The 14,385-nt window shown below is 43.5% G+C and overlaps 5 protein-coding genes across 5 annotated transcripts; 3 read left to right on the top strand and 2 right to left on the bottom strand.

The window, feature by feature from the left end:
• Positions 1-128: 128 nt before the first annotated feature.
• Positions 129-1,305, top strand: O0I10_002291 (uncharacterized protein; the record flags this gene model as incomplete). Its single annotated transcript, XM_058482375.1, has 7 exons — positions 129-328; positions 398-438; positions 502-560; positions 637-756; positions 815-886; positions 944-1,030; positions 1,096-1,305. 7 exons carry the CDS (start codon positions 129-131, stop codon positions 1,303-1,305), a joined length of 789 nt encoding a protein of 262 aa, XP_058346873.1.
• Positions 1,306-1,344: 39 nt separating this feature from the next.
• On the bottom strand, positions 1,345-4,855 carry O0I10_002290 (uncharacterized protein; the record flags this gene model as incomplete). The annotated part of the gene is made up of 13 exons (XM_058482374.1): positions 1,345-1,468; positions 1,522-1,581; positions 1,641-1,689; positions 1,751-1,925; positions 1,989-2,345; positions 2,403-2,490; positions 2,548-2,699; positions 2,762-2,842; positions 2,907-3,086; positions 3,149-3,252; positions 3,316-3,498; positions 3,561-4,637; positions 4,690-4,855. The coding sequence occupies 13 exons, from the start codon at positions 4,853-4,855 to the stop codon at positions 1,345-1,347; spliced, it is 2,796 nt and encodes a 931-aa protein (XP_058346872.1).
• A 2,121-nt stretch (positions 4,856-6,976) lies between these two features.
• Positions 6,977-8,388, top strand: O0I10_002289 (serine/threonine-protein phosphatase PP1; the record flags this gene model as incomplete). The annotated part of the gene is made up of 7 exons (XM_058482373.1): positions 6,977-7,031; positions 7,146-7,277; positions 7,342-7,572; positions 7,641-7,817; positions 7,874-8,025; positions 8,085-8,219; positions 8,281-8,388. The coding sequence occupies 7 exons, from the start codon at positions 6,977-6,979 to the stop codon at positions 8,386-8,388; spliced, it is 990 nt and encodes a 329-aa protein (XP_058346871.1).
• A 609-nt stretch (positions 8,389-8,997) lies between these two features.
• Positions 8,998-9,310, top strand: O0I10_002288 (uncharacterized protein; the record flags this gene model as incomplete). Its single annotated transcript, XM_058482372.1, has 2 exons — positions 8,998-9,144; positions 9,206-9,310. The coding sequence occupies 2 exons, from the start codon at positions 8,998-9,000 to the stop codon at positions 9,308-9,310; spliced, it is 252 nt and encodes an 83-aa protein (XP_058346870.1).
• A 3,312-nt stretch (positions 9,311-12,622) lies between these two features.
• On the bottom strand, positions 12,623-13,723 carry O0I10_002287 (uncharacterized protein; the record flags this gene model as incomplete). The annotated part of the gene is made up of 1 exon (XM_058482371.1): positions 12,623-13,723. One exon carries the CDS (start codon positions 13,721-13,723, stop codon positions 12,623-12,625), a length of 1,101 nt encoding a protein of 366 aa, XP_058346869.1.
• Between the last annotated feature and the right edge of the window lie 662 nt (positions 13,724-14,385).

The following is a 14,385-nucleotide window of genomic DNA, read 5'->3' as shown; positions in this document are numbered from 1 at the left end:
AAGAAGCTGGTTCCGGTGGGGTGTGGTTGATATACTTTGGGAGCTGCTTTAACTCAGCCAGCCGCAACCTCCTCTCCTCGTCCTCGTCCTTGTCCTCCCTTGTTTACAATCAATCGACTCAGCCCGCCATGCTCACTCGCAACGCACGATCATGTATACGCCAATGTGTCCGCATGTACACCACACGTCAACCACCCACTGTCCTTGGTGTCCGTGAAGCTCCCATTATCGATCGTAGCGGCTGGTTCGAACGCAAGAAACAAAAGCTACGCGACTTGACAGACTATGAAAAGGCTTTTGCAGCACACGCAGCCGAACGTCGTCACTTGTAAGCGAAAAAAAAACATGAGACACCATTGTCGTCGAATGATCTTTCATCTGATCCTATTATCATTAGGGTGGAAGAGGCAACCAAATCTTATTTTGCCGATGCACATGGTAACGTTAATGGTGTATTGACAAATGACATCTTCCAACTGACAACAAAAATCGCCTCGATAGAAATGCGACAACATGGAGGGAAAATGTATATTGCTTCAGACAAATTGATCAAGGCCGAGGTATTTACACACACTCACACTCACACCCAAGGGGATGGAAAAGGAGTATGTCGGATCACTAATCTTATGCATATAGAAAGCAGGATACATGCCTGATTTCGAAGGCACTAATCTCCAGAAGAAGCCTATCCATACGACCGATCTCCTGGCAGGCAAAATCTCTTTGATGTCATTCGTTTATGCAAAATATGGTGAGGTAAGTGGGTCATGATGATGATATTGGATCGACTTTGGAATAACACTTTATGAAATAGAGCCATGTCAATTCCTTTGTCGATCCCTTCTTAAAGCATTTTGGCAAAAACTCGGATGTGCAATTGGTCGAGGTATGAATGTAGACAATGGGATGATGATAGCTAAATACTGATACAAGCATGTGATAGGTTAATGTGCAAGAGAATCTGCTAAAGCAATGGCTATTGAAAGCATTCGTACCAAGCATTCGCAAAAACTTGCCCGAGGAACGTCATGTAAGTGCTCTCATTGTCCCACTTTTTGCTGTGTAACTCAACATGTAATGATGATGATGATCTAGGCAAACTATGTTTTATTGCTTCAAGACATTTCACGAATCCGGAAAATGCTCGACATGACAAACCAATACATTGGCTACGTTTTCTTGGTGGACGAACAATGCAGGGTACGATGGACAGCTCATGGTGAAGCCACACAAGAAGAAATAGGACACATGTTGGGAATGGCAGAATATTTGCAAAGCAAGATGAAGAAGATAGAGCTTAAATAGTAAAATTCTAAAATGATGAAATGATATATATGTACACTACTATTTGCCTTGAACAAGTTCCACTATTTGATTACGATACATTTCCTTGAGATCGGCAATGTCTTGTTTTAACTCTTCTACTTGCTCGGTTCGCTCACCCAAAAGCTCCAATGATGCATGGTATCTGTATAATGTAATCAGCTTTCTTTGCTCTTTACACCCAACATTCATCCTTACCTTTCCTCAAGCTCACGTAATTGCTTTTCCAATCCTTGCATTTTCATGTTTTCCTTTCGACTAAACAAGCCAATATGTCAACAATGTGAAGTGTGAATACTACATCTTGTTCAACTTACAGGTTCTCCATCTCCACGGTCAATTGTAGCACTTCTTCAGAGAGCTCGTCTAATAAAAATCCAGGTTAGAGTGAGCCCATATCCTTCATCATAGGGTCAAAGACATGTACCTCTTGATTGAGTGGTGCTTTGTAATTGTGTTTGATAAAAGCTAAGCTGATTCTCGAGATGTCGGACATTGGTATGCATGATGTTGCTCGAAGCTGGATTGGTGCTAATGGTAGTAAGACCCGAATAGCTATTGGTATCAGTGCTGGACCTTGGACTTGCCACAGGGCTACTTGACTAATAAATAAATAAAATCATCAATGAATAAAAGGGAGTAGACCAAGATCCTTCCTCACTTACAGCAGCGACCTTGTTGAAAGGTGATTCCGAAGGAGAACTCTCATATGAACTAGTTTCTGAATCCATAGCCTTTATGTTCTTTCGTATAGGACTTGATCTCTCAGGCTTATACTTTTGCTCCCATTGTCGCTTCTCCTCTTGTAATCGCTCCTTCATTAACTTTTGATAGCGCACCTTGATGGTATTCTCGAGCTCCTCTTCCTTGGCTTTATGCTCCTCCATCATCTGTCGAAGCTGTTCCACCTCCTCTGATTGCTTGACGTAGGTCGTACGCTCCGAATCATATTGCGCTCGCTGCTTTTCAGCCTCCAGCTTCTTGTCCGCTAATTCATGCTCGATTCGTTCCACTTGCAATGTCTATGCCATCATGTTGGAATTAGATCAACGATTCTACACGTTTCTTCAAACACTTACCATATCCGCTAATTGCTGCTCCATCTCATTTAACTTGCTCTTGGCTTCATCTCTTTCACTCTCTGCATTCTGCAACCGTAAAATGATACTAGCATACCACCATGTTAGATCCACGTGGTTATATGCATGAGTATATGGAAAATACCTTTGCTCTGATTGATCTCGATGCTTGATGGCTATGGAGTGTTGTGTTTGGAGTGCTTCAATTTGCTGTAACAAAGATGAAGTTGCTTCTGCTACAGTGCTGTCAACATCCTCAGTCTCAGCTTCAAGCTGTCGTACGCGTTGTTGTAATTCCTAGTTGACTTTATGAGCTCATCTGGTTTGTTGTTGCCTATAACTCCATCACACACACTTACAGATATCTCATTACGCAGACTATCCTCTCGTTCACCAGCTTGAGATTGTGTGGTTTGTAACGCCTTTTGCAATTCACCAATCTTTGTATGATACCATAGGGTCAGCGATCCACTGTTAAAAAAGCCCACCCGATCCATTGTTTACCTGATCCTTGAGCCGCTGCTCTTGTTCATCTGCCTTTTTATGTGCTTCTTGCAACTCTTCACGAAGCTTCTTTGTGGTATTGACTTCCTTTTCAAGAACAGCTGCATGTGCTTCTTTTGACTCGGCATGAATTCGGTCTCGCTCCGCTTCCAAACTTTCCTTTGCTTCCTTTAGCTTGGCCTAATGATCCACGTGATGAATATCCCCCCCTTCGACTATTAAATTCCACTCGTTTTTCTTACCTCGAGCTTAGTCTTTTCATTCTTGAGTGCCATTGCATCCGTCTCCAACTTGTTGATATGCTTTGTTTGTTGTTCAGTCATATCCGAAAGCATCTTGACAGTTTCTACAACACAAATTCAACATCAATTGCCATTCATCTCATACACCATAGCAAAAGATACAATACCTTGCGATCGTTTTTCAGTTTCCCCTGCCTTCATCAACTTTGCATTCGCCTCCACCAAGTCAGCTGATGTCTTTTCGATCTTCTTCTGCAAATCGGCTAAGCTCTTTTCTTGTTCCTGTTTCTCAGCTCGCAATCGTTTGATAGCAGTGGTGTGCTTGAGCTCGGTCTTGGAAAGCTTTTCACCTATGTATCCCCCAACCATCGAAATGAGTCACGTGACATCTCCTCTTCATCCATTCCTATACCTTCTTCCATCAGTCCCTGAATTTGCTCATTTTTGCCCTTCAATTGCTTTTGCAGATCTTCAATGGTGCTTTCAAGCTTCTTGACGGATCGTGCATCTCCTCCTCCACTAACAGCCGTAGGTCGTGATGATAGCTCTTTGATACGATCCTCATAGCTCCTTCGATCCTTGTCAGCCTGTTCTTGCAAAGTGTGGATCTGATCATGAAGCTGTGCAATGTTTTGCATAGCTTGGAATAGCTGAGCTTCACGTTGTTGAAGGATCGTGTCTTTGTTGTCAGTCTTAATCTCGGGTATATCCACCGATTGGCTGCTGCTACTATCAGCGGCAGGTTGCTGCTGCTGCTGCTGCTCATCACTACCACTTTCCTTGGTCGACTTTTCAATGGTCTTTGTTGGCGCTTCCATATCGACATGATCCTCCTTGATATCCTTTTCCACATCATCCTCTTGATTCATCCTCACGGGTTGATCCTCGTCTTCTTTTTCCACCTTTTCAATGCTCTCAACAGATCCTTTTTGCTCTTCATCGCTGGGATGATTATCATCATCATCATCATCCTTGGATTCCTCGCGCTCTTTCAACTTGGCCATGCCATCCTCTTTTGCCGCATCATTCTCAGGTGATGTCGTAATCGTCTCCGAGTCCTCTTCATTTGTCGTGGATACCTCTTTCTCATCCAATGCTTTGGGGCTCTCATCTGATGCAGCTTGTTTCTTGACATCGGGTTCAGACGCCTTGTCACTTTCTGTGGATGGTCGTGGTAAAGACGTATCCTTGTTGCTCTTTTTAATATCGGGTGATCGAGGTTTATCATTGACGGCTGCAGCAAGTCGTGATGCCAAATCGCCGGATCGCTCTGGCGGCTTTTTCGCTTCATAAGGATTGATGGTTGGTGATGACGATGATGGTGGTGGCGGTGTTGAGGAAGGTGGTGGAGTCGTGGTGGTGGCGGTGGCATGATTATCCTGCTTTTTCTTTTTGGGTCGTTGCACTGTCGTAACCATGCCACTGATTGGATCCACATAGGTCTCTGTCTCTGTATCTTGTTGTGATCTATTGCCATCCTGTAGTTGATCTTTACGTATGTTGAGTCGCGTGTAATGTATCTTTTTATTCTCCATACCTACCTCGTCGTGGTGGTGGCTGCCTCTGCTGCTGCTGCTGCTGTTGCTGTTGTGCTTGTTCGTTGTTTTGTTGTTCGAGTAAAGAGTCAAAAGTGGTTTCAACATTGGAGATGGCCTGTTTCAAAAGACCACCCCATCGTGTAGAGTCGCTGGATCCGAAAAAGCTCATTGATGTTGACGAATGGGCGATCGTCCCAGTCCAGAAAGGTGACAGAAGTATGTAGCGCCTAATGTGAGGAGAGTGAGAGTGGGTGGGTGCACAGTAAAGTGAGGAGAAGGGAGAAGGAGGAGTATCAAGTGCTGAGGACGGGTTGCATACAAGAAAAGAACAGCGGAGCAAGAGATAACAACCACACCCGAGTTTCAACGTGAGCCTGCTGCTGCTGATGATGATGCTGGACAAAGGATGGCAACCCTGATTTGGTAATGACAGTGCGTGTACTACACAAAGAGCATAGCCAAACACACATGCATGATACAATTCTTCCCCTTCCCCTTTTATCAGCAGCAATGTAAATAGTCGTAAGCGATCAAAGAGTGCTTTATATGCATGAACTAGTAAACAAATGATTGTACATGATGATATGATATATAATGTTGGTTACTTACTCTTATGTCGGGTTCATGCAGTTTTCAGAATAACCTCTTTGCTGATATTGACAACAAAGCACGAATGGATGCCTTCGCCCTAAAATGTACACCATGAGACTTTGTGATGGTGGGTTACAAAGTTCCTCCATTCATCGAATGACATAAGCCATTAACACCACTTTTCCTTGCTACTTCAAAGCAACCACCCATAGCCTACCATTTGGGATTGTGGATGTCATACGCCGCCTTTCCATCACAGCCATTGCAGCCCAATACAAGGTATAGCATGATGTACTTCCTTTGATAAGGCTTAATCATCAACAACAGGGTCCTGCACCTCTGAAAGCAAGCTTGAATAATGCCTTGTTGACAGCAACATATGCCAATTTGATGTTGATGGTCGACAAGTCCATCCACTTAGAGTATAATTTGGACAATGAAAATGGCTTGTATTATCGAGGTACTCTATTAAAAGGTATCAGCATGCTTGCCACTAAATAATTGTCGCCAATATGAAGATGCATTCAAAAATAATCCTTGTAATGATGGATGGCCTTTTTTTGTCATAGCTGGTTCCGAACCGCAAAGTAACCGCGTACCTCTTGCAAATGACCCATTTGGGCATTTGATCAAGAAACCTTGGGCTGCATAAGATTGCCTTCCAATTAGGATAGGATTTTTCTTCCTTTCTTTGATGCATGAGTAATGCAGCATTATAGTAGCAGTGGTAAGAAATATAGGTAATAGCACGTGTAGGTAGGTACCAATAATCTGTTCAGGTCAGCAGTGTCATCTCATTGGCTTGCGACATTACTAAGATGACAAAGGCGGGGATCCATTGTCATGTCGCTCTTCCCTAAATGTATGCAAAGGACCGAGGAGGTGCAAAAAGTGAGGGATGGGGATGATTCTTGAAAAGGGCCAACAGTGTATGCGTGTGGTGAACGACCTACTTGGAAGATACAACAGAATTTATTCATGGAAGAGAAGATGACAAGGGGTATAGGGTAGTCTATGCGATGACGGTTGTTGTGGATGGTCTCGATGGGTCGTTTCCATATCTAGCTATTGCGATAAAAGAAAAGTTGTCCAAGGTGGATAGATGTGATATGAATGGGAGAGAAAGATGATGATGCTATGTATATTGGTTGTTGTCGTTGTGAGCTGTTGCGACGAGTTGTTATTATTGTCCATCACCTCTTCTCGGGCTCGTTTGTTGTCTGAATATGAAATAGCTGCGACCACGGATCCTGAACCAATCGTACGTGATTTCTTTTTTGGAGAGCGAGAGCGCTGGTGGTAAAGTCACTTGTGTGTGTGCGTTCCCGCTCAGCCAGCAAGCTCGACTTCTTTAACTACTCTCTGAATCTGTACGTATTCCATTTTCGTTTTATTTCCTTTGATTGTGCGCGTGAGAAAGAGAAAATACATTTAGAACCGGCAGATGGATAAGATCAACGGCATGGGACACTGGTGATCCAGGGGGAACAAGTGTGGATGAGATATTCGGCTTGAGACACGATGCATGCTGTTCATTATAACATCTTGTGTTTCTTGTCCTTCTACTCTATTGCAATGACCCATCGCCAAAATACCCGGGAAGAGAGACATACGAGAGAGAGCACAACACGAGTAAAAAACCCACTCCATGACAACTCGATCGCTGACATTACATTTTTTTCCCTCTTTTGTTCAGCCTATGGCAGATACGGCCGACTTTGACGTCAACTCGATCATAGAACGACTTCTCGAAGGTAAAAAAAGAAGGGGGTTTACATTGAATGAAAGGGAAAAAAAGAACTTTGATCCTTTTACATGGTCTCTTGTTGTTGTGATACCAGAATTGCTTATACATACGTCTCTTGTAGTGCGAGGCAGTCGGCCTGGCAAACAGGTTCAATTAAGCGAGGACGAGATCAAGTTTCTTTGCAGCCGTGCACGCGAGATTTTCATGTCCCAGCCCATCCTTTTGGATCTAGAAGCACCCATCAAGATTTGCGGTAAGGAAACGTGATGATGATGATGATGATCCCTCGATCTTATATATACCCATTTATTGTCCAGGTGATATACACGGCCAGTACTATGATCTGTTGCGATTATTCGAGTATGGTGGTTTCCCACCCGAGGCCAACTATCTGTTTCTCGGAGACTATGTAGACAGAGGAAAACAATCCTTGGAGACTATTTGCCTTTTGCTCGCTTACAAGATCAAATACCCTGAAAACTTTTTTATCCTGAGAGGCAATCATGAATGTGCAAGCATCAACCGTATATATGGTTTCTACGATGAATGTAAGTATATGGGAGGATGAGGAGGAGGATCAACTTGGTGGTTGCTAACATTCATGGGATTCTAAAAGGCAAGCGACGATACAACATCAAGCTCTGGAAGACCTTTACCGATTGCTTCAATTGTCTCCCTATCGCTGCCATTATCGATGAAAAGATCTTTTGTATGCATGGTGGTTTGTCGCCTGATTTACAGAGCATGGAACAAATCCGACGCGTTATGCGGCCTACGGATGTGCCCGACACAGGTAATATTACTATGATCACCCATTCAACACGATGCTTACATGAAAATTGGTCTTAGGCTTGTTGTGTGATTTGCTTTGGTCCGATCCAGAGAAGGATGTTCAAGGTTGGAGCGAGAATGATCGTGGTGTCTCGTTCACATTTGGCCCCGACATTGTCACACGATTCCTGCAAAAGCATGATCTCGACCTTGTCTGTCGTGCGCATCAGGTACGAAATAGCCTTTTTGTCGATGTATGTTACATGTAATAACATGTTGTTATCCTTAGGTCGTCGAGGATGGGTATGAGTTCTTTGCAAAACGTCAGCTGGTAACGCTTTTCTCTGCACCCAACTACTGTGGTGAATTCGATAATGCAGGTGCCATGATGAGTGTGGATGAGACTTTGATGTGCTCTTTCCAGGTATGTTTTTCTCGTGTCTATGGTGTTGATTACAATAGCATCCTAACGATGTGAATTATAGATTTTGAAGCCTGCTGAAAAGAAATCCAAGTATGCCTACGCTGGTGCAGGAGCAGGAGGACGACCTAATGCTGGTCAACGAGGAAAGAAGAAAAAGGATATGGCATAATGATGGAAACGGGATCAATGGGTAAAAAAGAAGAACAGCAAGTTGAATCCTAGCTTGTCCTATTTCTCCCCTGCATTCTCATTTACTCCACACACATAAGGCATTATTTTCTTTTTCTTTATCTCTCTCTCTCTCTTCGTTTGTAACGGCGCATAACAGCAGCTTTCATTTCTCTCCTATCCCTCCCCCCCTCAAAGTTCATACTGAATCCTCAAATATACTTTCTTATTGTCTTTCATTGAAACCACTACTCTTTCTATAGACGTTGCCAGTGGTCCTGCACACGTAGAGATCAGTGGTTGTTTATTGATCAGCTTTCCAAAATGCTCCAAGCAATAAAAGGTACAACATGTATGCTCTATATGGGTCTTCAGCAGCATCATTCGAGTATTTTAGCATTGCGAAACGTTGCATGTGTTTATAGTCAATAGTCTCTTTATTCGTGGATTGAATGAAAAGGAAGCTATTCAAAGGGTAACCAAGGATACGATGAATGAGGAAACGCAAAGACCAAGCGTTGGATTGATATTCCGAAAGTAGGTTGGCCCGCCCATGCTGGGGGTAGTAGATAGAAAGCGTTTCCTTTTCCATAGCACACATAAACAACCAATGTCTTCCAGTGTTGGCGCCAATTGCACAGAGCTCAAGCAAAAGTACGACAACTGCTTCAACAAGTGGTATTCGGAAAAGTTTCTCAAGGGTGATACAACGCCTGAATGCGAAGACCTGTTCAAGGATTATAGAGCTTGTGTCATGGTAACTCGTCTATTGACAGTGATTTCCACGGCTTCGATCTCACCTTTGATTCTGTTTCCAGGCAACATTGAAAGAAAAGGGTATCGACAAATTGCTCGATGAGTCTCGCAAGGAAGCACCTTTCCCCTCAACCTCTTTCCAGGACAATGAGAAGAAGTCGTCTTAATGAATGACATATCGATCGGCGTTGTCTCTGTGGTGGTCAGCCCTAGGTGAACAAGTCATCACGTGGTGGATCCCTTTGATACGTACACATACCATTTACACGCCTGTAAACCTAGCCATGTATATATAGATAGAATGAAGCATTGGAACAAGTGATATCTCTTTTGGAACATGCTCAATTGGATGAGGTTGACAACATTTTGAATGTGGGATGGCGGGTTACAGGAGTGTCTTGAAGGATGGGTTTTCATCTTCTTTGTGCCATTTATTGCGCTTGTATCATGAAGCGACCATGCTTATATAAGAGGTGTTAGCGTCTTATGCATCATCCCCAACAACCGATTCTCCATTCTTTGGGATCATAGAAACACCCATACATTGAAAAAGATCGCCTACTCGGAAGCCGTTACATCATTGCCGTGCGTGAGCTGTTGTGGTCGGGAACATGAATACTTGCGTACTACGTTTATCGATGAAGGTGATATCGACATCCCTCTCTGAAAAGAGCGCTCACGCAAACATCTTCTTTGTATAGCCTATGGATGATGTAGATCCAGGTTTATGCATAAACCATCAACCACACCAACCCCCTTTGTGAAGGCGCCCCATCAATCTATCAGCTCATCACCACTCCCAACAAGCATTTTACCATCCTTCATCTTCTTTGTGACAAACAGCAATTGTTGTTCTACTAAAGCTATGTTACAACAGCATATAGCGAGGATCAAATCATCATCTATGATTCACACGAGCGTGGGATGGTTGGTGGTTGTCAAAAAAGGGCGATGGAAATGGCGTCATTCACCACCTCAGCATGAGCCACTCACTCCTCATGCGATTGATCATGACTCTATTGCCAACAATGAATATGAACATCATGCCGCATGGATGGATCCCGCTTGCATTGAATCCGCCAAAATCTTCTTTCTTCTCTTGTGATCATACGACCTACACATCCAGTGTCTGGCATAGCTATGTATTGTTGTGCTTGGATGTACGGCTACACAGATGAGAAGTGGTCTGGACACCAAGAGTAACCACCATACAGGTGTTCTTTGTGTCCTCGTAGTACTCGCCACAGCAACACAAACACGAAGCTCGCGGTGGCACAGCACTTGATATGGCAATCACTATTCATGAAAACCGAATTTGGCGAGTCAAACGAAAACGACTCACACCTGAACATGTGTCTGATGTCGCAGCAATGCATTGTTGTATCCACATCTCCAAACGCAAGATGAAACGATTCTTTATTATGTACCCTTATCATCGTTTATTTTTCAATACATCAACATTGCTACTCTCGATCTGCTGTTTAGAAACCTTGATGATGTTGGGATAAAAATATGAATAGCATTGTCACGTTGACAACCACTGACAAAGAAGAACAAGGTCACGATGGATTCCCCTTTCTTTCTTCCCCCCACCTTACACACACCCTAACGTATACATACAGCATACACGTCATGCAAGATGCATCATGTCAGCTGCTCGTTGTCATTGTCCCAGTTTTTCTTTGTGTCCAATCAGATCACGTTGCACACTTCTCGAATGGTATCAGCATGGTGCCCATGTTGTATTAGAGGTCAAGCAAGCTCGTGTGGATAGCGTCTATTAGTGAAACGTTCATGTACAAGGAATATGGACAGCTGCTGCTGTTGCTGCGACGTTTGTATGGCTATGTCTTGTGATCTTGTTGATCCGCACATCATAACAAAAGTCTTCTTTACCTTCCATGCTGCCGATATTGTTTGATTATAGTAAAAGCGGCGCGTTCGGAAATGGAAACATTCGAGCACATATCCCCATAACCACATTCCTGGTTTCCCACACCCATGCACTTGGCAAGGACGCTACGTGGTCACATCTACTTTTATTGCAATCTTCTTTTTTTGCCATTGATCTTTATTGGATGTGCAATGGGGTAATCATGATTGATAACCGTTTTTGATCCAAAAAGTGAAAGAGGAGGAAGCATGTGGGATCGTCGTTGTCGTTGTTGTAGATCAAGTCCGCAATGTAAAAAAAAACCGCGCGCTCGCTCGGACTATGATGCATTCCCCCCACCCACCCACCCACTACTCGGAAGTTGACAAGATGTTACATATGAGGTGTGTGTGCGTGAATCTCGTTTTTGTACAAGTGCCATCTTGCACGCGCGAAATAACCCCAAAACCCGGTCGACGTTTCTCACAAGCAACATCGCACACACAACAACAACAGGTTGTGGATGTGTATGACATGGGTTAAGGGGTAGGTAGGTAGAGTGTTAAGCATTGGATCAAGGATAATTTCATAGGTTGCCATGACGACGATGCAATCAGCGGATCAAAATGTGTGATCAGCTCCTTTCACATAAATGCAATGGGCCATGTTGATTTGGTTGAACGGCCAATATTTTCTAGAAAAAGGTTGCTTGTGCTACCTCATGTGGGCAAGATAAATTCGATCCAACAAGAGGTTGGTAGAGATTTGGGGGGAGGGTGGGTTCAAGCTTTTTGATTCGTGTAACGCGTATCTCTCACTCTACACAAATTCTTTTTTTTACTTTCCTTTCACCCGATCGGGCCGCCGCCTTTTGCTATTGTGGCGTGAGTCATATCTGTGCAATGCAATGCATGATGATGGTGCGTGGTAATAAAATGATAAATCCATCACCACCCACTAAATTGACTCACAAGGAGCAGGAGGAGGATCCCATGTCGCGCGATAAACAATGTCTCATAGGTGCTAAATTTAACTTTCTGCATGTCCCCAGATTTTTGATCACTTTTTGATACGCTGTACCATTCATTTGGTGTCAATGATCGGCTCGGGGGAAATGGCAGCAGTCGCATTGTTTTCTATTCTGATTGTGAAAAAAGAAGCTAAACAATGCAGAAAAAGAGAAACATAGGCATTCACACACATCAATGCTGGGTACCCGCCAAGGGAGGATAGTAAGAATACATCCCCATTTTGTCACCCTCTTACGCGCGAAACTGTAGAAATATAGACAAACGATATTGTGGTACCCGGATAGTGGAAAAGACGGGGGCGATTGTTTCTTTACAAATAAACAAGATAGTACATAAACTTATACTAGGAAAAGAAGAGAAGGGGTCAAATGTGTGTCATGTAGTAATAATGTACATTGGGGTTGATGATGGGATGGGAAAAGAAAACTATAGGCATATATATGTATGGCTGCGCAATTGCTTGGCTTATTTTGGAGAGAGAAAAAAAAAGAGAGAGAGAGAGAGAATGATGCAAATGCAAATGCTAATAATGTGACAAAGGGGGTTGTGCGTTATGTTGGCATAAAGATTGGTGCTTACAATTTCTTTCTTGAGCTCCTTTTGGCACTACCACGAGAGCGATGACCAGCACTGGCACAAGTAATGGTATTGCTATCATTATCATCAGGACGTTGATGTCGATTTAATGCGTCTTGGCGTGCAAAGGCCTTGTTGCAAATGTGGCATACGTATGGCTTGATGCCATAATGCAGCTTTGTGTGACGATTTCGATCGTGTTGTCGCGCGAAACGTTTGGGACAAAGATCACAAGCAAAAGGTCGCTCAAGTGTATGAGTGCGTCGATGTGATTTCAAGTTGTAGGGGCGGGTAAAGGTCTTGTCGCATCCCGGGAAATCACAACGGAACGGGGTTGCTGAACGTGGTTGCTGAGACGATGAAGAATGATGTCGTGTGCTGTTATTGCTATTTGATGATGACGCCCTTATCCGCTTTGTTGGTGCAAGATTCAAATTGAGTAGATTAGGTGCGTATGGTAAATCGTGCACGGTCCGACGCCGCGTGCTGCGAGTGGTACCGTTCTTCTTTTTGCTCTTGCTGCGCTTTTCCTTTATCACTTTTAAGGTCATTTCTTCCTTGATTGTTGGTTGTTTCTCTTCATTGGCGGCTTCCATTATTGATGGCACCTCTGCAGGTGGCGGTGATGATTGTGTTGTTGTAGTAGTAGCTGAAACAGAAGAAGAAGAAGAAGATGATGATGATGTTGGAGGAACGTTGGAAGCGGGTTGAGGTGCAATAGCAAGCAACAATTGCTCCATATCGTGTTGCATCATTGGTGGTGACATGGTGTTGTTACAAGATTCATGTGAGCTCATAGGAGATAAAGTCAACTCTGCAGGTGAAAATGGAGGTGTAGGTTGTTGTTGTTGTTGTTGTTGAGCAGGTGGTGGAGGTGCAGGTTGTAGTTGTGATTGTTGTGGATGAGATTGATTGTAATCTGAAAGCAGCTGAGAAGGCATTTCCCACATATCAAAGTAAACCATTTCTTGATGGTTGCTTGGAACAGGGTAGTACTGATCGAACATGCTGGTGTCGAATGGCTTTTGATGCAACTCAGAGAATGACAAGTCGACGGATGCATCAAAATGCATATCGAAGACGTTATTGTACTGATCCATGATTTATGGTTGTGTTGAAAGAAAGTGAAGAAAGAAGAAAAAGACAAGGATAAATCGAGTCGTCTGGGTAGCATTATATATAACAGAAGCGATCATATTTGTCACACTTTGGATACGAGGGGGTGAAAGTGTGTTTGTGAGTGAGTGTCTCACTCTCTCGCTCTTCACATGACACCAGCCTAAATACACTTTGATCCGCTCGTCAACCACAAGGATATCTTTTGAAGGTTACACATTCACCTCAGCAAAACACAGTGTCGAGCGAGCGAGCTCGCGGAAATGAATGGGGACTCCGCGCATAGCAACAATTCCGGGGGCGATCGGCCACAACGACCCCATTACCTAAAGTGTCCTTTGCTTCACCCAAGATACTGAAAAGGCAATTTCCTCTTTTACTCAATTTTAACACCCCCAATTTTTTCTATTTGATGCTGCTGCTGCGTGATTCAGTGCTCTTGTTGTTCCTGCATTATTGCGCAGCAATCTCTTTCCCTCTCTCTCCCTTTAGTAAAATGAGTCAAAACCTGCTATGCATGGCCCTGGGATCGGATATTACCTTCACAAGACCGCACCTCACTGCTCACTTTTTACAGAACCTGTTTCTTCTTCTCGTTCCTGATCGACAAAAAGGGGGTTCTACTATATACATTGATCTGATTTAC

The sequence above is a fragment of the Lichtheimia ornata genome, assembly GCF_029851405.1.
Source record: "Lichtheimia ornata isolate CBS 291.66 chromosome Unknown scaffold00006, whole genome shotgun sequence".
Taxonomy (NCBI): Eukaryota; Fungi; Mucoromycota; class Mucoromycetes; order Mucorales; family Lichtheimiaceae; genus Lichtheimia; species Lichtheimia ornata.
The sequence above is the reverse complement of the archived record's forward strand: the minus strand, read 5'-3'. Positions and strand labels throughout refer to the sequence as shown.